The sequence below is a fragment of the Coccomyxa subellipsoidea genome, assembly GCF_000258705.1.
Source record: "Coccomyxa subellipsoidea C-169, whole genome shotgun sequence".
Taxonomy (NCBI): Eukaryota; Viridiplantae; Chlorophyta; class Trebouxiophyceae; family Coccomyxaceae; genus Coccomyxa; species Coccomyxa subellipsoidea.
The window spans coordinates 209,101-233,022 of record NW_005178037.1 but is presented as its reverse complement, the minus strand read 5'-3'; the positions used below and the strand labels follow the sequence as shown (position 1 = coordinate 233,022).

General features: G+C 52.8%; 6 protein-coding genes across 6 annotated transcripts; 1 reads left to right on the top strand and 5 right to left on the bottom strand.

Moving 5' to 3' along the window:
* Window positions 1-376: 376 nt before the first annotated feature.
* On the bottom strand, window positions 377-4,638 carry COCSUDRAFT_65629 (hypothetical protein; the record flags this gene model as incomplete). Its single annotated transcript, XM_005648352.1, has 9 exons — window positions 377-409; window positions 897-1,022; window positions 1,307-1,414; window positions 1,905-2,097; window positions 2,681-2,907; window positions 3,312-3,411; window positions 3,712-3,813; window positions 4,118-4,267; window positions 4,595-4,638. 9 exons carry the CDS (start codon window positions 4,636-4,638, stop codon window positions 377-379), a joined length of 1,083 nt encoding a protein of 360 aa, XP_005648409.1.
* An 841-nt stretch (window positions 4,639-5,479) lies between these two features.
* COCSUDRAFT_47036 (hypothetical protein) lies at window positions 5,480-7,444 on the top strand. The gene is made up of 6 exons (XM_005648351.1): window positions 5,480-5,689; window positions 5,852-5,955; window positions 6,109-6,134; window positions 6,274-6,353; window positions 6,622-6,780; window positions 7,077-7,444. Exons 1-6 carry the CDS (start codon window positions 5,635-5,637, stop codon window positions 7,142-7,144), a joined length of 492 nt encoding a protein of 163 aa, XP_005648408.1. The 5' UTR covers window positions 5,480-5,634; the 3' UTR covers window positions 7,145-7,444.
* Window positions 7,445-7,981: 537 nt separating this feature from the next.
* Window positions 7,982-10,104, bottom strand: COCSUDRAFT_62393 (hypothetical protein; the record flags this gene model as incomplete). Its single annotated transcript, XM_005648350.1, has 4 exons — window positions 7,982-8,362; window positions 8,704-8,865; window positions 9,360-9,602; window positions 9,931-10,104. The coding sequence occupies 4 exons, from the start codon at window positions 10,102-10,104 to the stop codon at window positions 7,982-7,984; spliced, it is 960 nt and encodes a 319-aa protein (XP_005648407.1).
* A 1,775-nt stretch (window positions 10,105-11,879) lies between these two features.
* COCSUDRAFT_62392 (hypothetical protein) lies at window positions 11,880-14,240 on the bottom strand (the record flags this gene model as incomplete). The annotated part of the gene is made up of 4 exons (XM_005648349.1): window positions 11,880-12,260; window positions 12,734-12,895; window positions 13,382-13,609; window positions 14,064-14,240. 4 exons carry the CDS (start codon window positions 14,238-14,240, stop codon window positions 11,880-11,882), a joined length of 948 nt encoding a protein of 315 aa, XP_005648406.1.
* A 1,182-nt stretch (window positions 14,241-15,422) lies between these two features.
* COCSUDRAFT_32891 (hypothetical protein) lies at window positions 15,423-16,088 on the bottom strand. Its single transcript, XM_005648348.1, has one exon. It carries the CDS (start codon window positions 15,954-15,956, stop codon window positions 15,699-15,701), a length of 258 nt encoding a protein of 85 aa, XP_005648405.1. The 5' UTR covers window positions 15,957-16,088; the 3' UTR covers window positions 15,423-15,698.
* Window positions 16,089-16,266: 178 nt separating this feature from the next.
* COCSUDRAFT_53143 (hypothetical protein) lies at window positions 16,267-17,306 on the bottom strand. Its single transcript, XM_005648347.1, has 2 exons — window positions 17,255-17,306; window positions 16,267-16,904 (listed from the first exon to the last, which is right to left on the bottom strand). Exon 2 carries the CDS (start codon window positions 16,723-16,725, stop codon window positions 16,543-16,545), a length of 183 nt encoding a protein of 60 aa, XP_005648404.1. The 5' UTR covers window positions 16,726-16,904; window positions 17,255-17,306; the 3' UTR covers window positions 16,267-16,542.
* Window positions 17,307-23,922: the final 6,616 nt, after the last annotated feature.

Below are 23,922 nucleotides of genomic sequence, written 5' to 3'. Positions count from 1 at the left end.
CAAAGGACCTTGAGATGGGCTTATTGCTGAAAAGTACTGCTCTGTATCTGACTTTGACACGAAAAAACCGGGCACAACAGGACAGAGACAGCACCACAGGATTGACATGACATCTCATTTGCTTTGACGCTTGCAATGCAATACACAAGACCCAAAAGCCCGTTGCACATCTTGACACTTCTACACTATGCAGCCATTCAGCTCATGAGCTTCGTGCTGTGCTGCAAGCCTGCTTGCCCGCATTCCTGAGTCCACTTCCCATCACTTTCAAGGCCGACTTTGACTTTGACTTTGACTGCATTCATAGACTTGAAATGATTGGCCGGGCACTCCAAGATCCGGTCCTGGAGAGACTCCGCGCTCATCTCTTGAGCTGTCACCTCCGCCTCCGATTGCCGCTGATGCTCGACTGCACAGCGCAACACATCACATGTCAGCAGAATTGTACTTGAATAGAGCCTTCAAACGCTGATGCTGCAGCCTTGGTCTTAGCAGTGCAGGCAGTGGCGGCTGAACGCTTCAAGGAAAGGCTCCAAAGGGCGCCCACTACATGCCAGCCCACCGTGTGTGCTTGTCTGAGTTCTACACAGCACAGGAGCATGCACAAAATCAGCAAAGGCAAGCTGTTGCCAAACAGAGCACAGCAAGCAGCTGGTGCCTCAATTGCAGCCAAGAGTTGCCAGGGGCGCAGAGATAATCAGGCTGGCCAAGCTGTCCAGGGAAGAGACGGCCCAATATAAAAGTCACTTAGACATGTCCACTTAGCAGCACACCTGTGGTTCCTAACCTCCATGCTCGCAGCAGAGACCTTATCGACTGCTGTACCAATCTGTCTTGAAACTGATCAAACACAATCAATCCTGAATGCAAAATCGTGTGAGGGAAATGAAACGCACGTCGCATGCGGCAGAGGGCGGCAGGCCGAGGTCATCCGGCCCACAGCCGAGCACGATCTCTCCGAGCAGTAGCCCCGCCGGTGAATTTTTGGTGCGCACACGCACTCCCACCAGATAATCCTCAGCCTGCAGACATAACGATCGGAAGAAATCAGGAATAGTAATCCTACCACATGGCCCCGGCTGGCGGTGGACAGAGATGCTGCAGAAAAGGCGGACAAGTATTTGTAGGTCCCACCTCGAGGGCTCGCTAGAGTAGACGTGATGCATTGTTGAAGACGGGATGCTGCTGCAAGGAAACAGAATGCTACTGCGAGGAATTGATGAGAGCAGGACAGCACTGCAAGGAACTGATGAGAACAGGACGGCTCTGCAAGGAACGTCCACTGCTTACAGCTTAATTAACGCACCTGCAGGTCTGCTAGCATGGCTGCAACGAAGCGATCGCGCTGGGAGGTGCCTGTGGGGGGCGGCCACTCTCCGCTGGCCACCATGAACTCCGCTCCATCCTGGGGCGCCTGACATGCAAATAACAGTCATTACATAATAGGTGGCAAATTTTGTTATTCAGCAGTAACCCAAGAAGGCTTTGCTTCCCCACCGACAGCTGCTGAAAATTATGAGATGAATATTAGAAGGCGAAGGGTCCAATGCAAGTTTCCTGAGAGATGGTGGTCGTCAGTGGCAGTGGCAGCAGTCAAGACGGCATAGCTCACGGGAGGCACCAGCAAGTTTGCATCCAAGCTCTTATGTAGGCCCAAAAACAAGGCACCCTCCTCTGGCTGCTCGTGACCAAGGCAAAGTACTAAACCCCGTAGGCCCACATACCCGAGCGCCCCCAACACCTCCTCCACATACTTCTTACACTTTCTCAGGAGAAAGCAGAAGCCGCTCCCAGCATATCCAGTGCTCAAACTCTGATGTTCACACAGTTTTGAAATTAAAATCTTTTCAAGTTTGAAGCGGCCCCACAAAGTGAGCTTTCTTATACACAGACAGCGGCCCCACCTGCACTCCAGAGGGGAAGCTGCTGAAGAAGTTGGGGGCCTGCCCCCCGCAGCAGCCCTTCTGGGTGTACGCAAAATAGCCCTTGGGGAATGCGAGTGCGCTGCCCATCAGGCGCGGATTCAAGCTCTCCATCGTCACCGATGTTATTGAGTCATTGCGCGGCAGCCGCCGCACCACCACCGTGTACGCCAGCCTGCGCGCATATAACTACAATTTCACACAAAAGGTCTTCTCAGGTGACTAACCATGATATATTGTGACAATGACTTGACTACTAATATTACTATGGCTGCAGTACACACAGTTCCTGCCGGAGCCAGGAGCGTCTGCAAGAAAGCTGCAGGCAAAGGCTGCCACATGCCCTGCCCCTTGACGGACTTTTACATCCAAGCAAGCTCAATCAACTGCGGGCATAGTGCTCAGATTATTTACTGCCAGTCGAATAGAGTGGACCAATAGGACAATACTCATTTACAGCCACCGTACACACCTCAGCTTTTGGAAATGTGGACCCCGTGACTCGTAATGTGGATGCAAGATTTCGCTGCATGTCACAACTGTGCAACGGCCATGTCGAAGAGATGCATGGCTACTCAGAAATTGCAATGCATGCATGCCATGCATGGGGCTTGCCAAAGCGAGCTTGTATGTCAGGGTGCATGACTGCACCCACTGCAGGTAATGCATGCGCCGATCATTGCTTCTGCACACGAATCCTCCTTCTTTTGTTTTCTTTGACAAGCTGCCCTTTAAGAGCAACAAATTGGGCCACGCACGCAGAATCGTTGTACATGGCGATTGAAATGGATCCAGCGGCGGTCGAGTCGCTGTCCGGCAGCGGCCACAGGAATGCATGGTACGGCATCGCGGAGTCCAGCCGCATCCCCGTAGCGTACGGCACCGGGTCCTGCGGCAGCGCCGCCGCGTTTGCCGGGACGACCGCGCCCGAGAACACCGATGATGAGCGCTTCTGGCCGGCCGCGATCGGTGTCTGCGCCAGCACCTGCAGCAGGCGCACAGAGGATTTAGCAGCGTGATCTCCCTGAGGGAGAAGCGGCTGCCGCGGACGCTTAGTGTGATTGGCTGGTACACAAGGGATGCCTTTTGCAGCAGAGGATCTGCATGTTTGGCTGATGATGTACAATTGCCCATGCCATTGCCTCCCGCTAGGACGCATGCATGACAGGCAGATGTTGCATTTCTGTCAATTGTCACTGTCAGGCAGGACTTTCTCAATTTTTAGAAAGGAACCAAATACTGGCAACATGGTTGCATTTGCATTTGCGTGGTGGTGTGATCTGCCTCGATCAGATTTCAATGGCAATTCACCCCGACATGAGCAACCTCAACCACAGTCAGCTTGCATGCTGCAACAACAAGTGTCTCAACGCTTTACGGAACGCGGACCTGAATGCCGGGCACCCGCGAGGCCTGGTCCGGCGAAGCCCAGGCGCCGTCACTCCCCTGCCCCTGCTTGGCCGCCCAGCTCTGATAGTAGCCTCCCATCCTGTAATGAGCAGCAGAGCATCAGCTCAGTATCATGTTTCCAGGAAATTTGCACCTTGGAAGTTTCAAGGCTCATGTAGATGTTTGCATGCCCCTGCCACTTTCATTATACCCAGCCTCAACCCTGATGTTTCAACAGGGCCCAGCCTCAACCCTGATGTTTAAACGGGGAATGAGATTCCTGAATTATTACAGGCACATCCAGCAAGTTTGTATGCAGGGCAAGGTTGCATCGTCAGCCAATTGGCAGATGCTAGAGCAAAAGGGAAGAGGAGAAGGGGAAGGCATGAGCAGAACTCACAGTTTGGCAAGGGCTGTGAAGCTGATGGGGCTGCCGTCCACAATGCTCGCCTGCGTGAGCGTCCCGTTCACCAGATCACTGCCTGCCGACCCGTTCCCACAGCTGCACACAAAAATCCGTTGCATCAGTATGAGTGTTTCCAGAAATATTGGCTACACCATGTCCTTCCTCAGCACCCTGTACTTGGAAGAAATATCCAAACATCTGTGCAGGGCTCGGAGAGCCTGTGGGGCAAACCCATGCGTGCTGCTATCCAGACAGCAGGGCGCGATTTGTGGGCAGGTTCAGTGCTGCGAGAGGTTTGAATGCCCACTCCTACTGTCAAGGCAGCAGGAACACATCAAAGAAGTTTGTGAGATGCTGTGCTGCTATGAGTTTGAACCAAGGAGATTACAAAAACACTTACCTGGGGGCGCCAGGGACGGGCCCACACAGCACAGCCACCAGCTTGGCCCCGCTGCCAGATGTGGCATTTGCCAGGCTGTACATGGCCATCAGGTTGGAGGCGTTCCACCCACCGATCCAGTTGCTGCCCATCGTCACTCTGTACCGGACCCTGCAATGCAACAGACACAGGCACTTTTGAGCATGCCTTCTCAAGGACTGCAAACACTTCAAATAGCAGCTCTTGGGACGAAGATGCATGAGAAGGGGCCTTGATCATGTATAACCATCTCTTCCCCACAGTAGCCTATGCCGCTCCGTGGGTGCTTCAAGCCAGGATGCAAGGGGACTGCACAATAGGTGGCATGCACAAATGAAGACACCAATCGCCATGAAGATGTGTGCTTGAAGCGATGAGAAAGGCCAACAGTGCAGCGTGGCCGCCCTTAGCTGTTTTTAGAAAGTTCGGACTGCAAGGCAAGGGTGAAATGAGGCTCACAAGTTCCGAGATGACTGCGTGAAGACTGCCAGAGCCTGCGGCATGAGCTGGCTGCAGTTGGACTGACAAGGCAGGTACAAGTCCGCTCTGAACACTGGCTGATCATTTGTGACCTGCAGAGCATCCTTGTTGATTAGGAAGAAATGCAGCACGCCAATCATATTCACTCCAGATGATGCTGCCCAGCATTACATGATATGCACTCTATTCTTCTAATTTGATTACTTTGACGCTTGGAACACCTACAAATCAAACTATAACGTGCGATGATTGAAGTCGACTGTTGGAATCGTTACGAGTCACTCCAAAGAGGCTCAGCACAAGGGTTACCTTGGGTGTGTAAGACTCGACAGTTGTATTGCCAGAGGAGTTCAATGGATTGCGGCCTGCAGCGCTGGAGCTGGAATTGCTCACAGCGAAGATGAGGGCAGCAGAGGCGGACTCAGTGAATACTAGTGTTGTCAGGATCGAGCTCAGGATGGTGATCATTTGACTGGTGGAGTACTTGACGCAGTCCTCACACTAGCCGATGCTGCATAATTTGATGGATATGAATAAGGGTAGAAGTACCCCTCATGGCTCGTTGGGCCACAAAGGCCTGCAAACCCAGCTAAACAGGCTAACGTAGATGGTGCATTCTGTGATGAGCGAAATCGTGTGGCAGGAAGTCTGGTGAGGCAAAGTCGCAAAGGTCCACCTGAATACTTTAATTGTCAACTAAAGGAAATATTAGTTTCGGTTTCCATGCACGGATGTTAGAGTTCAGCTGCGAGATCAATGCCGAGAAGAAAGAGGGCAGATCATAATCTTTCCTCGGAATCTGTCAGGAAGGGATGCTTCCAAGTGGGCCGAAACAACCAGCTCTGTGTGATTGTACCAATTTATCTCTAATTGTCAAGAAAATTCGTGATCCAGTACAAAACGCCCTGACCTTAACAAGCCAGGAACCTCAAGGCATCCCTTCACTCATGCTTGTCGACTAAGCTGATCAGCCCCTTTAGTCCTTAAACAACCGCACCTTAAAGATCGAAAGTATCAAGATGTTGTCTCGTGCAGCACAATTGCACATTCAGATTCTGTCCTTAGCTTTTGCTGGTGTGCCCCTCTCATGCCCCTGAAGTTCCATCTTATAGGCAAATTTTTCCTTCTTTAGATCGATCGCATTGTATAAAGCGTATCAAGCCCCAAAGCTTTGTATTATGGGAGTTACGTTTGTCTTGCGGAGCTGCTCACCCGGATATGTGTCTAATCCTGCAGCTGGCGCTGTTGGTGGGCTTGTGAACTTTCTCATTGCTCCCCTATTTGGAGCGCTACACATCACCACAGCTCTTGGAGTGCACATAGCTCCTGGCCTGGTAAAGGTGCGAGCTTGTGCATATTTGGCCAGGACATGCCATGCTAGAAGATTCCCACTGTGCTATCCTTCCTGCCAATTCTGCGAGCCCAAGCCTCCATCTTGCCTGCAATATATGAAAATCTCTCTGTTTGACATTTCGTGCTCTCTGCTGCTGCAGGGTGACTTGTACTCCAAAGTTGTCTGGTGAGGGCGCCCTGACCCTGTCTATGTCTACATATTGCATCGTGTTGCGTGATGTGTTGGCTTCCTTGTGCAAGCATGCATTGGCTGGACTGCTGGTTGCGGCATTCAATGCTAAAAATCTGTTGCCTTGCTGCCGCAGGGGAGGCATCTGGGGATTCCTGTTTATGCTACCTCTCAGGAAGTATGTAAAGAACTGGGGCGCGCGGGCGTGCATCTTCGGTGCGTTTCCACACTCCATATCATCCAAGTTGACACTTTGAAGTAGCAGTGCATGAAGTGGAGCCTTCCTTAGGAACATGCCGGGCTGAAGGAACGATGCTGAAATGTTGATCTTGCCCGATAATTCTTGAAGACAAGCCTATCCCCTTCCAGTGGCAGTTGAGATCATCCCAATGCCTGGCAGTTGTTGTCGTTGCACGTATCTCCACTCTGAAAATCAGCAGATCCAATGTCTCGGCGTTCCAACAAGCTCATCACGTATGTGCAGGGCTGTTCCCTTCGGCAGTGCAGATGTTTCTGGTCTTCCCCCATTCGACGCCCTTCGGCATTGGCGGCGTGGGGCTCGGAAAGCTCACTCCCCTCTTTGTCATCATCTTCAACACCATTGGCTGGAGCGTGCCTGGCTACCTCTGGTTCCGCCTGGCAGGTGACTCACCCCTGTTACTCGCGTGCACTGCTGTCCATGGCAATGCAAATATGATATGCTTCCAACGTGCCAAGAGATGCTCTGATGCCGATCACAGAGTCAGGCTTGGAGGACAATGTCAGTGCTCCATGTCAGCAGTTTTACAACAGGCGTTGATGCGCAGTAAAATCAGCTGGGCAGAGTGAGGGGCATGCTCTTACGGGGCTGAGAAAAGCAGCAGGGGATAAGATATCACGGTTCAAAGTTCAAGCATCAGGTGATCTTCGAGGCCTGATGAATGTGCGCGGTGCACGCAGGGTATGAGGATGCAGAGAGCCTGCGCTCTCACAGGCTCACTGGAGACACTGAGGCTTTGCTGGACTGAGAATCGATGTTATAGTATTTACACATCCGTTACATGATCTCTGAGTAGGCCCAAGGCAAGATAGCACTAGAAGAGTGCTCTTCTACAGAGACAGCATATATGACACTATGTAGTCTTGGACACATCCAGAAGTGTCAGAGAGACGTGCAGGTTCTAAGCAAGTACACAGATTGCATGCTAAAAACTTTCCTTTATTGGACACAGCACCTTATTGATTTAGTACCAAAACACGTAAAGTCATGGACGTGGAGAGTCTGAGTTGTGAAGTGCAAATCTGTCAGCAATATCGTGTGCCATTTCACCATTTGTGACGGGTCATGTTTCTCATCGAGCTGCATGCGCACACATCATGCCCCATGGATACCATTGTAAGCAGTAGCAATATGTAAACGCTGCATGCACTGCCAGTGCAGCATGAAACTGCACTGAGAATGCTCACAATGTCAGAACCGAGATTGCTGGTAGTCTTGCGCAGAACAGTGTCAGCCTTGCAAATTCCATGACTGGCATGCCCAAACGGTGCAGGATTAACTTCCACTGCGTCATAAATCGATTAGCTGCGCAGCTTCTCCTGCATGCACAAGCTTCTCCTGATGCTGTAAGCACCAATACCAGATCACGTCGGCATAAAAACAAGTGAACGACAAAATTTCATATCTCCCTGGGCAGCTCCAAAAGGGACAATGATGAAAAGACACTCATTCAAGGAACTGTACGGACGGGTCATTCACTACATTGGATGCCAACCTAACACATGGCATCAATCCTCACAAAGCTTAATTGAACTGATCCAGGTAGAGTAAAGCAGGAGCTGCGCGAATCATGCATGCATGGACTCTAGATGGGGGCCACGCCGGCATGGGGCGTGCCGTCATCCAAGCACTGGCAGCGTTCAAGCTGACTGCAATCTTCCGACTCACAGGGTGTGTTGCAGCCGTACGCAACCTCCACATCAGTGCAGTTGAGCAGAGCATTCCAGCTTCGCTCCATGACATGCCCCCACGTGGGCCACTCATCCGGCAGATTGGACTTGACATGCTTGTACAGCTCTTCATTGGCGCGCAGTGGGTGATTGGCCGGAGTGGCAAACAGACCGAGCAGGTACTCGTACAGCTTCCTGGGCTGCAGGTGCAGGCGCGCGCGTGAAGCTACGAGGAAGCCGTTGTGGAAGCAGGCAAACTCGTGTGGACACAGCGTCCCCTGAGCCAGCGCCCACACCTGCCACACAGCGCTCACTCTTCGTTCACTCGCATACATGAGGATCAGAGATCCCTTCTGTCTCTTTCAACCTCCCTCTTATGCTCCCTCCCTCGCTCCACTTACTCATTACCCAGAGAGCAAACACCTCGTGCGGAGGGATAGGTAATGCTGCAACGAATTCAAGCCCCATTTGCATTTTTCCTCCCAACTCAATTCTCTGGGATTCTGCCACAGAGGAAATACACTCCACTGCAGACTTCCAGACTCCTCTACCGGACAGCCACCTTCTCCAGGATTGGTAGGTCACCGGTCAAAATGACATTCCTGTAGCAAGTAAATACAACAATAGAAAGGAGCACCTCCCGAAGCCGGATGAAGCCGCCAGGGCCGTGCCCCGCCCAGAGATCGCTGTAACCCTCACAAGTGCAAATCGCCACAAGGCCCAGTCCTAGCGCGCCGGTGCGCGGGCTAAACAGAGTCTGCAACCGGCCCAGCAGCAGCTCCTCATAATTCGCCAGCGCCTGTGAGTCAAATGACCACTGAATGCTGCCACATGCCTGGTCCCCCTTGATGACTTGCCAGCATCTAGCAGGATCCGTAAAACTGCCAAGCCCCATCTGGGTTCCCTGGCTTTTCAAGCAAATCGAGCTTGACCCTGCCGTTGTATGCAACTTTGAGATTCATCCGACTCAGTGTGTTTATGCTGGACCCTGAGGCCCCAGATGACCTCCAAGCTAGGTACCCCTTAAAACATAACCATGCAAAGCAGGCATGCACTATCTGGACTGGCCCTCTGAGCCACCTGGCGCAACCGAATGCATGACATACAAAGCTGGCATGCATTATCCACTGCGCCCTGCCCGACCAAGTCTTCAATCATGCCTTTTGCAACAAAGCCACGAGGTGATTGAATGCACCGAGAATGATATTCTTGCCAGGTTTGCACCGGCAAGTTCTGGTATACCATGCCGGAAACCAATACATAAGCTTCATCTTCTTTGTGTGATAAGCCTACCTGTGAGAAGAACACATGCTCCGGCAGGCGATCGTAGTGCGCCACAATGTGCCACAGGTAAGTCTCCTGTTCTCGCCCCACATTCGGCAGCTCTATAACCTCGTGCGCAAATCCGCGGTCCCGGGCTTGCGCGACAAAGACCGGCGTGCCCTTGCAGTATATGAAGATGCGCGGGTGCGTGGCAGCTACCGAGCGGATGCCCAGCAGCTTTTCCACGTACTGCTCCACCTCGTTCACATCCTCCTGGTGCAATTGCCAAGTAGCACAGATAAGCTGCATATTGTGTGATATTACTAATAGTGAGTTCCAATACATTTCCTGCAAGACACTGGTGACTGTGTCCTAAGCTCCTGTCTCATTCAATACAGCAGAAAGGTATGTACAAGCTGATCACTCCATAATTTGCATGAGGGGAGCAGGGAAGACTATTTTTTGCCTTTTCCTTGACGGGGGTAATTTGGCTGTCACCATTACACATTCCACGTGTCTATCCTGATCCAATTCAAGGACTAGGGGCCTTGCTGTTAATTACCACGTGTTCAGTGATGGCAGCAGAGTACAGGCTTCTCACCTGGTGCACAGCGATCACTATGTGCATGCCAGGCGGGTGCGCAGCGGCCGGCCCGGTGGAGCCCGGAGAGTGCTTGTGAGAAATCGCTGTCGACCATGCGGCGGTGGAGGGTGCATGGACCGCGCAGCAGGCAGCTGCCAGGAAGGTGAGCAAGGCCACCTTCCTGGCAGCCATGTGCTGGGCCACAGCTGCAGTTCCAAGCGGCCCAGTTCAGGCCCTGCTGGGTTGATCCTACGGGCTGCAGCCAGCAGGCAAGTTCAGGTGTACAGTGTTAAATCATGGCAGAAAAAGGGCTGAATGTCGACAAGAAAGATCTCAACAGCACGCTGCCCGCTTCTGTTGCAGGGATCTTTGCCATCCTGCCATGTTTGGGAGCACAGGTAAGGGATATGGGAAGCTGGCGATATAAATCGCCAGCTTCCGCTCCAAAGGATTGATGCTCGGTCGAACAACTGATCAGATCATCAGAATCCAGGATCCGAATATTTACTTGCGCGCCTATACCCAACCAGAGGAACATATCCAGTGAGGTGGATGCAAGCCCACCTCAGCAATAACGTAGCGGCCGGCCTTTTCGGCAATGAAATGAGCGCAACCAAATCTTCAGCAAGTCACGACCTTCTCGAAGTTCCTTTCAACGTCTGCAGGCTACAAGGCAACCTTTGGTGCTCTTTACTAGCTAGATTCGTGTCTGTCAGGCGCAGGTTCTGCCTGGACAGGCCTACAATTGCGATCGTGGCCTACTGACCTCTCAACCGTAACGATCCCAGCACTGAAATGCACCTGTATGCGTCTCTTGATGAACGGAAAGGATGTTGATGACACAGCAATTGGAAGGGCCCGAAGAAGAACCTGGGCAGCCCGATTGGCCTCCGCGCTAAGCCATGGGGGACTTCCTGAATTTGACTACATGCTCTGCAGCACCATCATGCACCTACGTAATTCAAGTTCCCTAATACCCCAAGCACCTCGCGACGCTTCAGGCAAGTTTCAATCATGCAAAGCAGCGGTACGCCTCACTGCACTAAAAGCTACACATGTGTAGCTACCCCGTGCATAGTTCCTATGTATAGCACTGGCGACATTAACCATGGCCAGCAGCTGTTATGATCAAAGGATAATACATCGATATTACAACATTGAGGCACACAAAAGACATTCACAGCGCCAGACTTGGTGGCAACGTCTACCAAAGAAAGGACTACGTAGGACTACGTGGTATACCACATGCACAAGCGGTTTGACTATGTATAGACTATTACACATGCACTTGACAATCAGGGTTGCGTTGTGGTCTTCTGGCTGGACCACACTGGGCTATGTACTCTGGCTCTCCTAAACCCCGCGTTGACCTCTGTCCAAGGTTAAACTTTTGGGATCTGACTGGATCTGACTGGGCATCTGACTGGCCTGCACTGGTGCCAGCTGTACTATTCTGACAGCTGTGCATTTCTCTGCAAGAAAAGCAGTAATCTAGATCTGGTCTTTGACAACATCTGAACCCAAAGTATGAGCACATGTCAACAAAAACTGCTGCGCAAACCAAACGACAGAGAGCCCTCCTGAATCAAATACATGAAATATATGATCGTAGCTTAGTATGCCATTTCTGATCTAGATCGTTTGCTGAGCTGTTTCTGGAAGTCTGATCGTGTCGGCCCAAAGATACCTGAGCGACAGATCTGCCTATGTCCTGACCAGAGCTCATGAGCAGAACCAAAGACATGCATTATCGATAGTCAGACGCTCTTGTTAAAACACTCATGCATTCTGAAGGAAGCTGGACCGGGATCATTGGATCAGAGCCATCGCCCTGGTGAAGACACCGGCAGAAATCCACCCCTCTGATCTACACTGCAGACTTGCAGTCAACAAGAGACAAGAGACACTCGAAAGGAAGAGACTCTTCACTTCAAAATAAAGAGGTTGAATTCAATGGTTACTTTGCTTCAGATGGGGGCCACGCCGTCATGGGGCGACCCCTCATCCAAGCACTGGCAGTGTTCAAGCCCGGTGCAATCTTCCTGCTCACAGACAGCGCTGCAGCTGTACGCAATGTTCACATCCGTGCAGTTGAGCAGAGCATTCCAGCTCCGCTCCATGACATGCCCAAACGTGGGCCACTCTTCCGGGATATTCGAGGTGTGATGCTTGTACAGGAACTCATTCACGCGCAGTGGGTGGTCGGCGCTTGTGGTGAACAGGCCGAGCAGGTATTCGTACAGCTTCTTGGTTTGCAGGTGCAGGCGCGCGCGGGAAGCTACGAGGAAGCCGTTGTGGAAGCAGGCGAACTCGTGTGGACACAGCGTCCCCTGAGCCAGCGCCCACACCTGCACGAATGCAAAAATTATCTCAAGGATTATACGCTGTTTCTGCCAGAGGCAGAGTGCGCCTGCACACAAGCGCATTCAAAGACTGCCAAATCTACCCACTGGCCAGAGCCAAGCAAGACCCAGTCGATAGTGGGCACAGTCCTTAGTGGTCCCACCGCCTACTGGCGGCCGGGGCCAAAGCAATGAAGTAATCCAGAACACAAGCAGAGCTCAATGGTTGGATTGACCCACTCCAGGCGGGAAGGTTACCCTTGGTGTGCAACCAACAGTGATACAGACCACTCCACATGGCTGCTGTAGCAAGTGACTAGCAACCACGCAGGTTGCCTACCATCACCACATGTACCAATCAAACCCTGCCTGGCAAGCTTGCCGATCAGACAGCAGGTCTACAGTGCAAATGGAATGGTGACCATTCGATGGTCAGATTAGTCATTAGTGGCAGAGAGTTAAGTAAGCAGTTACATCACCTCGCGCAGCCGGATGAAGCCGCCGGCGCCCCACTCTGGCCACAGCTGGCTGTGTCCCTCGCAGGTGCACACGGCTGTGAGGCCCAATCCCATTGCGCCAGTCCTCGGCCCAAACAGCGTCTGCAGCCGGCTCAGCATGTTCTCCTCATAGTTTGGCAGCGCCTGCTTAGTACAAACATCAAGATTATTGGCATTCTTTTCGTGTGCCCACATCAGCACGCGCCTGATTGACGCTGTACTAATGATGGGCATGTCGTGCATTCTCCATAATATGGTCGTGCAACACGAAAGGATCACTTTGTTTTCAGCTCTCCTGCCAAGATTATCAAATCATCGCTCTTGATCGTTTCAGAGGAGAGCGCTTCCATGCCTGAAAATGGGTACAAGGTCTGCGGTGTACAGTTCACAGAACAAACCACTGCGGGAACCCCCTTAATTTTTTTGCCCCAAATTTGAAGATGTTGGGCTTCAAGATCACCAAAAAATCAGTGTTCATCTGAGGTTTCCCTGAGCCTCAATGCTGTGCTGCCAACAATGTCCAAGCGCAACAGTCCACAGATATTCCAAGATGGCCAATTCTGAGTGAGACAGGGCCAATTTTGGACGGTCATTTGATTTGCTGAGAGAGCTTGCCTGAGAGAACAGCACGTGCTGCGGCAGCCGCTCATAGTGCGCCACAACGTGCCGAAGGTAAGTCTCCTGCTCCCGGCCAATGTTTGGCACTTCATGAATCTCATGCGCGAAACTGAGCTCCCGAGCTCGCGCGAAAAACTCCGGGCCGCCCTTTACGTACAGAAAGATGCGCGGACGAGTGGCTGCCACTGAATGGATGCTCAGCAGCCGCTGCAAGTACTGCTGCACCTGCATTATGTCCTCCTGTTGCATCACTATCATTGTCGGTTATCACATGCATGTCCATTTCCAGATTGAGCACTGTTTGCTCCCTGCAGCATGGTGCATTCTACAGCACTAGTGACGCTCATTATCAGATTACTACTACATGCATGTCCAATTCTAGATTGAGCACTGAGTTCTCTCTGCAGCAAGGCACTCTCTGCAGCCCCTAATGATGGCGCACTTGCATCCCGTCAGTTTCTTGCGCACTTTCACAGATGCTGAAGTGACCTGAGGTTCTTTGCTGACGGACAGGCATGGCCAAAGTTCTTCCCATCCTTATGAGGGGTATCCCCAGATCTCCGCATTCCCTCAATAACCCGGTTCTGTCAGGCACTCCAAGCAGCGGCCTCTGCGACTTAGGGCACATGCACAGCATTCCAGAACAGTAAGAGCTGCCCTCATGGTCTAGCTAGGATCACTGCAGACTGCCCACCTGGTACATAGAGATGACAATGTGCATTCCGGGAGCATGCGACGCAGCTTCCGGCGCAGTGAAAGCCAGGGAGTGCCTGTGCGCAGTCGTAGAAGAGGACCAGGCGGCGGCTGGAGCTGCGCACAGGAGGCAGACAGCCGCAAGGAAGGTTAGAGCTGCCACCTCCCTGGCAGCCATGGAAGGCGCCACTGCTGCTGTCCCTACTTTCTGGTGCAGCCAGGACAGGGGGCGTTAGGCTTGAAATTGCATTTCACATCCATAAATCTCCTGACTGGAACTTCACTTTTGTAAAACACGGGGCCTTGCTGTGTCCCGGTTGTCCAGAGACGTATGTGATGGATGGTTGACCGCAGCATCCTTGTCACTGCCGACTTTGGCATCCATGTAGCACCCCCAAAGACAAACGCAGGCGACAAAGAGCTGAAAATGCACCAGCATCGTTCATCACACAATGCACACCACTCCCTCAAGCCCCACTGAAAAGTTGTGGGAGAAGAGTGCACGTCCGATCTTGTACCTCGATAAGGTGAGCAGGTGTTTTTGCCCGTGATCAGCGCTCACGAGAAGTACAATGGGCTTCTTGTCATGTTATGAAGCGGGCGGGCAACCTCTCATAGGAATCCGTGCGCATTCGAAGGAATTTAATAGATGGCCCGTAGCCGGGATTCAGGCAGCCAGCTGTCAAAGAATGGAAGCTTGGCACGCCCAAGTCGGGACAATGGATGCCAGGCTGTTTATTAACTCCAATCCAGTACAGCAGTATCACTAAGGCGAGATCGAGATCACCCCCACGAATGCACGAAAACGAGTCCGAAAATACAAACGCCGAACGGGGGGTCCTCCACACGTGCAGATGGAACCCCGGAGGCACTTGTTGACACACCCCGTTGCCACCTGGCTCCCATGTGCAGATGTGATCTGAGAGGCATGGCAGTGTCATCGTCACATTCGTTATCTGGCACCCGGCTAGTTGGACTGGAGTTGCAAGTTGCTTGGATCTGGCGGGTCCAACGAGGGGTAGTAACGTGGTAGCCTTTCACCGCAGCTTGTCTGCCTGGCAGGACGAGAATTGCCTCTTGGCAGGAATATAGTAATGACAACCATGCTTTACATGTCAACGCAGCTGTGTCATACAGCCTGTATGCTTATTAATTGACACATGGTAACAGGCCTCCAAGAAGGGGTCTTGATGGCAACATGCATTTCTTGACAGAATGCTAGCCTGAGGCTAGTTTTAGCCTACACTTTGTGGGACATGGGTTTCCAATGATTTCCATCAGTGGCTGCTTTGACGCCTCCTTCAATTGTGAGTGACAGTACACAGATCCCAGCTAGTGGCCCGAGAGGCCAGGATTGTCAGAAATTGCAAATTTACATGATATGGATGCCATACAACTACTGAATCAACTGCAGTTCACGTCATCCAGAAAGGCACTACAGAAGGAATAGCTACACAGGGGCCATCTCTCATGTCTGCAAGTCAGGAACATGGCGCTAACGTGCTTCAGTCCCTGCTGATAGCTAGTTAGTCTGCTGCAAATGCATCCATATGGCTACAGCTTTGTCAACGAAACCGCCAATGCCCAACCTTTATCAACACAGCAACCGGTGTTACATGCGGACAACTGCCGCACATCAGTACAAGCAGCCTCTCGTGCATGAGCAGCACAGCACTTCAAGGCAGTGTGCCTGCATGCTGATGTGATGCCTGCAGACCAGTGCACAACGTACAGTACCTTTGTCCAACCATCCGAACATGCAAGTCTTCGTCTCTGCAAGTGATCTGTAACTTTGGTGCAATGCCACCCTATGTACAATGGCGCGGCAATCATTGCTGGCAATAGTAAGCTGAGAGTCCAACACATTTATTCCTAGCTGGGGTGCCCACTGCATGATAGCTACTCCACTGGGGCCTGAGGCTCCATAATGAAATTGTGGTGCGCATGCGTCTTTACTCAGAATAGCTACCGGTGGATATATGGTATAGCAGGATGCCTACAAGCTACAGCTTTTGCCCTGCTGCAAGGATCTACGTCAAGTGCATCAGCACGGGGCATATATCTTTATTCTCTTACCGTCAGGCCCAATCAGAACTCCCGGGTGCAGGTGATGGTATTTCTACCCATGTCCTGTCTCTCAATGCTCAAGTGTCTGGAATGCCCCTTTGCCCGAGCCAGGCCTGTCTTTTACGCAACCCTGCTATGCATGCTGTAGTAGGGTGCCCCACTTAAAGGTTGTCTGGTTACTAATGACCAGAGGAATGCAACCAGAAGAACCCCCCGCCCTCGTCAAGACCCCTGGGCCAGGGGGATTGCGTGCAGGGCCCCAGACTTGAGCCACACACTGCGGCCTGAAGTCTGCCGGCCCTGCACCGAGAATTTTCTCTGTACAAATCAAATAGCCTTTCTCTCATCACTTCCCTCGGCAGCCAGCGTGCTCTGCCACATCATCATCGCGGCGCCTCATCGGCTGAGTGCCATCACAAAATCCTCTTGTCACAAAATAGAACAATCAATGTTTCCTGCTCCATCACCAGCAGCAGCAGCTTCGTCTGCAAGCCGGAGGACCATCCACAGTGAGACAGGCCACACATAAACGTGCTGAAGCTCTGGGCTGCAGAGCTGGCGCGTTTTGAGTGGCTGGATGTGTAGAAGTCGCGCATGCATGCGCGACCGGTCTGAATTGGTGTCGCTGCATGCGCATGTTGCGGCTGAGTTGCGCCAGATCACGCGTGGTGGTGGCTGCCAGGCCTGCCCGCTGCGGGCAGCGCGTGGTGCCCGGGCGGGCAGAAGCGCTCCTTGGGGGCCGGCGCGAACAGCGCGTGCACGATGCGGCCTGAGTCTGCAGCACAGATACTGACACTCAGTCCGACACTTGCAATTTCTGGCGTGACAGCTGACAATCAATGAAGTGAAATCATATCAATCCCCAGAGTGATTGCTATGCGAAGAAGGGTCCTGCATTGTCCTTAACAGCAAGAGATACATGGCGCGCACATGCAAAGCCAACTCAAAAAATGATAGTTGCAGCCTGTGCGCTTGTGAGTGGGATTACTGGGTGGCAAATATGGACTTGTTTGGCCCGATGAATGAGACCCCTTGCTTAGTAACAGACATAAGATACGTGGTTAAAAATCTTCATCATGAATGCATTAGTGACATCACCAGATAGGAGAGGAAGATAAAGGTCACCTGCGGAGGAGCCCTGGCGCTGGAGGAGGTGGGAGGGGAGGCCCCCCAGCATGCGGCCGCGCGGGGGCGTGGCTGGGTGGACCAGTCCCCCCTCCTCGCTCCACTTGAACGCCGGCACGCTGCCGCCCACCTGCGCGCACCAATCACTCAGCGGTTACTCATCATGCACGATGAGGGAACAAGTTAATGGCGCTCATCGCAGACTACATGCACTAGATCGATGTACCACTGATCCAACCTCCAGCATCGAAGATACAATTTTGCCAAATTTGTAATCTTAGGCATGCAAAGAACATGGGACTACTCATTCAGCGATCGTTAGGAATCATAGAGTCAGGGTGGCTGAGGTTAAGGTTCAGCAATAACATTATTCTCTTGCAACCCCCAATAAACAAGTGACAGGGCCAGTGGGAGGGATGAGACGTCTGAAAACAGTGAGCGTGCCTGGAAGCATTGCAGGGAGGATGCGCGCGCGTCCACGTGGATGGGCACGGTGGTGTGTGCCTTGTGTCCTGCCAGGCCGGCCGGCTTGGTGTTGACGCGGATCTTCACTGGCGACCAGTGATCCCCTGCGATTGTCAGGCGCACGACAGCGTCAAAACGAGTGATAGCTATGTTGTGTTGCCGTGTTAACATGCTCTTAATTTCAAGCTGTAGCTTATAAAATGAGGACAGTAATGAGAATTGAAGCCATGCAATGGAGTTTAGAGAGGGGTGCAACACAGGAGCATGGCGGTGCATGAGAAAGGAGTTCAGACATACAAAGGAGCAAAAATCGCAACCATGCTTGCCAAACTATGTTGAATACCAGTCACTCAGCAAAGGGAAGATGAAGAAAAATGGGAGGGGTGGGAAGAAGAGAAAAGGGAAGAGAAGCCGGGTAAAAAAGACTGACATGGCAAATCAGTCGGGGCTGCTACGCGTGAATTGGGCCTCACATGCGCTGGGCTGGTGCTTGTGACCAAGGTCTTGGTCTGCTGGGGCGTGCGCGTCCCCTGCCCACTGCGGCTGCCCGCTCTGCCTGCCCTGGGCAGATGACAACACAGTCTCCTGTGTGCTCGGCTGCGCATCCTCCGTCTGTACGTTGAAGCATACGATTTTAATTCAGGCGCTCCAACAGGCAGGGAATTTCTAATGTATGTAGCTTGATTTGCTGCGACTGCAAGGGGAGCAAAATGGATCATTATGGAGCAAGTTTCCAGGCCGGGGTAGTCATATTAACTTTCTATGTTGTCCACCATAAGCTGGCAACAGTAAACGGCTTGCAAATGTTTTTGTTACCGGGCACCTTCTGCAGGCACAGCCCTTTCTCTACCCCTCTGTAACGCCCACACCTGCTTTGCTATTGATCTTTGTTTGGCTCCTCAACAAACATTTCACAACTTCAAGAAAGCAAGATTGCATGCAGGAATAGGCGGGTGGGGATTAGTCACCAGGGAGGTGCAGGTGGAGGGCAAGTCGGAGGAGTCGAAGCGGCTGAGGCGCTCCCGGTACGCGGCGTGCCCTGTCCCGGTGCTCTGCGAGGTCGTCAGCGAGTTGCTGCGCCGCTTCTTCAGCGACTTGCTCGCCGTCTGCGCGCACATGCCGGCACATGCTTCAGCCGCCGCTCCCAGCAAGAGTATTCATTGCATGTCATAGCAAAATTCCTACAGGGTATATGTCATGGACAGACACCACATATTGGTACTTGTGTTGCATTGCATGAGGACCTAGGAAAAAACATCATTTTGCCAAAATTTTAGATAAACGCGCTTGCAGGTCTTGCTGGGTGCTTACAGAGGAGAGAAGAAACAGCTCTCTCAGTCTAGACAATTTGTAAATTGATGTCGTGGTGATAAGGGACGTGAGAGGAATTGCACACCCGCTTGAGGGGGAAGCCGGTGCGCGCGCCGAGGCCGGCCTGGCCGTCGACTGGGCGGTTGCGACCGTGCGTCTTGAGGTAGATGCCGCACGCATTGCACATTATCAACCCTGCAGCACACACACAAATCACACACTTACATCATCAATAGTTGTGACGCCAGTATCTGAGACACAACCTCTAGGCAACTGCAGAAGTGCTAGTAGACGCAAGGCACAGAGCAACAAGTCACGTCATAACTTCCTTCCACAGGTGCCTTGCTGCAAGCAGGGGCCGAAAGATCCAACGCATTGCTTCTTGGACATGCATTTGCAGGAAGTTTAAAGGAGATATTTTACTAATATTAGAACTACTATTATTGCCATTTTACGGGAAAAACTTTGAGGGGAGAAAAAGAATGCACACCTGAGGGGCGGTCCTTGCGCCAGAGCGGGGTGGAGGTGGTCTGGCAGTTGGCGCAGATTGTGCCAGTGCCCTTGGCCCCGTTCACCGGGGGCGATCCACGCCGCTGCACCGGCTTGCCTAGATTGGACTTGCGCGCCAAGCCCATTGCACCTGCAGAGAAAATGTGTCAATTTTGTCAGATCCTGGAATTCTCACCTTTGACAGAGTGTGAGCGCACAGAGACGGTCCCAGGTCTGTAGTGCACTCTGGAAGGAAAAGTCCTCCAGAAATGGGTGGCGTCAGCTTCGCATGCGACTGCTGAAAATTGCAGGAGCCATGCATACCACTGGAAGGATTCTGAGTACCGAGCACAGTGTCAAGCTGGTGCGAAGCCCACAAGTTGAAGCGTGCGAAATGGGTCATGAAGAGTTTGTTATGGCGAGGAGTTGTTGTGGCTTGATCTGGCCACAGTCAATTGCGCTGGCCTGGAAGCCTGAACTCGCAGCTGGCAGGCCAGAAGCTGAGACAAGATGAGTCACCTGAGCGGCCAGCGGTGCTGACGTCAGAGGCGGCTGAGGGGGAGGAAACAGGGGAGGCGGCGTGCGGCGCGTCCCGGTAGACGCGCAGAACGCCCCATGACTGGTGCCGGTCCCCCATTCCGCCGCCGAGCATCACCCGCGCCTTCTTCATGTACGCCAGCGTCTGCACAGCACCTTTCTGTATGTTTACAAAGTTGATACAATTTTTGCAGTTAGACAAAGCAAGACAGTCGCAGGAATGTGACGCATAAAAACTCTTCAGAGTTGTGAGGGAGAACCTGCACGCTCACAGCCGACAGCGGCAGTGAGATGCAGCGACTGTTGTGGTGGCTCGATGTGATATTGAAGCATGCGTGGAAGCTTGCATGGATTTGGGTGAGCTTTCACTGGCCTATACGCGTCGAGGGAATAATGATTCTAGAAGCAAAGGCAGTGACAAGAAAAGTTACTCACCTGTACGGCGCCGTCGTAGTCAATGACGGCTGAGTTGGAGAGCAGCCGGGTGATGAGCGTCAGCCGCTGCTCCTCAGCTTCCTCCTCGCCCAAGTCGCTGCCACCTGGCGGGGACACCAAGACAGGCAATCAGCTTTAGACATTTCTTTCATGGGCAGCAGTCTCAATGTTTGGTCTGCACAGGGACAAGAGGTTGAGATCTGTGCTGGCATCCACTGCACCTCAAAAGAAACCGGAGACGCATGCACACACAACAAGGGTCGGGCATGTCTGTTGCAGTCCTGTCACTACAGCATCCTACAGGGCAGCATGAGCCCCACAGGCTCACCTGCAAATTGGTGTCCAGAGAATGAGAAAAGGACAAGTGGGGAGTGTGACTCACCCTCGTCGGAGTAGTCATCGCTCTGGCTGCCCTTGGCACCGCACCAGTCAGCCGCCATGTCATCGCCCCACTCGCGTGCGCGGCGCATCCGGCTGGAGCGCCTCTGCAGCCCCGCCCCGTAGTCATCCTCTCCCATCATCTGCGTGCTGTCCAGGCTCTGATCGGCCTCTGACATTGCCCTGCGCCATTTCACAATATCACCTAAGCAGAGCCTAGATATCATGCAAAATCTATATTGAGCTGCCTGGAAAAAAGTCCAAGATGTACTTCAAGCAGCTGATGTACAGAGAAGCAGCATGCAGGTCTCAAACATGTGATAGCTCCTGTACTGTGCCAAAGGAGACATGGTCAGAGTCCTGCCTTCAGCGCCCTGGAGCACAGAAGCAGCTGTGCCGAACTACAGTGCTGCTGGGCACTGATGAAAGTGGTCTTGGTATGGTGAGGGCCGCGCCTGTTCAGGAGGAAGCTGGGGGTGCTGTTGCTGGCCGTCAGGCGTCGAACCTCCGCCTTGATCGGCGGCAGCGCCGGCGGCGCCGGGCCGGCCTCGTCGCCAGCCGCGCGGCCAAACGCGCCGGAGCCGGAGCTCTCGATCAGCTCGAGCGGCCGGTGGCGGCCGTGGTTCTTGAAGTAGATGCCGCACGCGTTGCACATGACCAGACCGGTTGAGCGGTCCTTGCGCCACAACGGCGTGTAGTTCGTTTGGCAGTTGGCGCACTTTTGCGGGCACTGCAGAAAAAGGAGAGTATTAGTCAATATGATACAATCTGAGGCTAGGAATGCAAGGTTCGCGAGCCCGCCATAAAGATCTAAGAGCTACAGCACTGCACTCATAATGCGACTCACAGAAGCAGCAGGCAGCCTGTTTTGTCATCTATGGTGCGTGTGCTTGCATCATTACCCTGGTTGGCTGGTGCAAGGAGCACTCGGTCACTAATTATGTGCTGTATTACCGGGTGCCTCAACTAGAGCATGCATCATCTTCAAGGAATATTCAAAGGCCGAGCACAGTATATTAAATCGTGCTGGGTCGGCCTCAGTCACCTTGCCGTCGGCGGCCGTGCAAGCGGCAGCTTTAGCGGTGGGAGCGTCCCGGAGGTTGCCGCCGAGTTGGATGTGGGCAACGGCGGTGGGCTCCTGCGGCTGGCTGCTGTGGCAATGCTGCAGCTGCTGCTGCTGCAGCTGCGCGGCGGCTGCCTGGGAGTCGCAGAAGGCCTTCTTGGGCAGCATGGCGCGGGCGCGAGCGTGGTCGGGGCTGACCTGGCGCTGAGCTGGCGCCGGGCTGCCCGGCTGGGCAGGCTTGGGCAGCTGCTCCGGACGCGCGTGCATGTACCGCAGCACGTCCTGCAGATCACATCCTCTGTTTGTCAGTCAGTCAGTGGCATGCATTGGTTTAGCCAGCGCATAATGTAAAAACCCTCCTCCTGCCCAAATCATCTTCATTATTGTTCATCTTGCAAAAACAATCCTGATGCATGCATGCACCTCTATCCACCAAGTTGGATTTGGAATTTGAATTTGATCTATAAAATAGACTGCCTGTGCAGAATGCCAGCAGCTTGAACTCATTATTCTGGCCATACGCATGCAGTCATGACATGCTGCTGCTCCTGTACATTTTAGATATAGGTGAGTCTGGGATAGGAATGCATGACAGCAAGGTGGGAGCACCTGGATGGAGTTAAGCGGGGGCGGCTGGCCGGCCGGGGTTGGAGGGGGAAAGAAGATGCAGCCCGAGGGTTTCAGGGGAACTTGATCGCTGGTCCATCCTGATTTGGCCAGCTGCGGCCACACAGCGTCCCAGAAAATGCCCTTGTTTGACTGTGTGCTGTTCAGCAGGCCCCCTATGTTGGCATGTGTCAGGGGCGCATCTTCCACCTGCAGACATTATAGAACTGGTGTCAGATCGGAGAAGAATGGCAGTTCCGGAGGACAGTTCAGCCGCAGTCATGCCAATACTCATGTCCGGAAACTGTCAGCAATATGCAGCATCATGCAATGTATTGAGGTACACAGGCAATGCCTTCGTGCACCATGCATTCTCCCTTCTAAGAAGACGATGTTGCTGCCTCTCTAAGAGTACTGCGAAGCGCAAGCATTGGCAAAGAGGCCTCAGCACACTGCAAAACGTAAGACATTGCAGGTGCTGTGAGCTGTGAGGGACAGCACCTGAGGGGATGGAGACAGGTCGCAGCTTCGCACAACGATGTCACGGCCGGCAAGGGCGATCAGGCACTGCATGAACGTCTCCAGGCTGATCTTGCTCTGGTTGTATTTCTCTGCGCAGCTGAGTGCCTCCTGATGCCTCTCTAACTCCAGCTCCCTCCCTGCAGTGAGGATGAACACCGTGAGAACAGCCTTGGGTCTGACTACATTGCAAGATGGGAGACTCTTGAGGTCCTTCCTTCTCTTGGATTGTGACAGCTCTTGTGGCGAGAGCTGCCAAAGGGCCTGCAGGTGCCATCAACCAGGTGGGTGGCGCACTGGCCCTTCAGTGTGCGTGACATCATACCAAGGGCGTCTAAATCAGATGAAATGATAAGATTTGTAGTACAGGTTGCGGGTTCTTTAGGGAGAACGACCCTGTAAACGAGGTGTCAACCTTGCAGTCATCACAGGGATGTCACCAAATGTCCTTCAGATTCTACATATAAGTCTGTCCCTACGATGGAAGATGGCACTCTATACCGAACGTGTTTGAGATTCAGCACTGGCCAGTCCTAGGCATCAGAATATGCTGCTCTGTGCATTGTTAACATCAGGTAAGTGAATATTCTGTGCAGCCTGAGACATCCTGGCGCATGCAATCAGCCAGAAACGATGGTAGGAAATGACACTGGGTTCCTATGCTGCTGAAGGCAAGCAGAGTCGTCATCAGCACGTCCCTTGCCCAAGAGGAGTTCAAATCAGGAATTGTCAGCCAAAATATCACGAGCGCTGGGATGGCCTTCTTGACGGCTCGATGTGGTGCCAAGAAGGGCCCCGATATACTGTGAGAGTCCTTCCAGAAGTTGATGAGCGTTTGAGACCTTGGGCCCTCGTGAACCGGGCT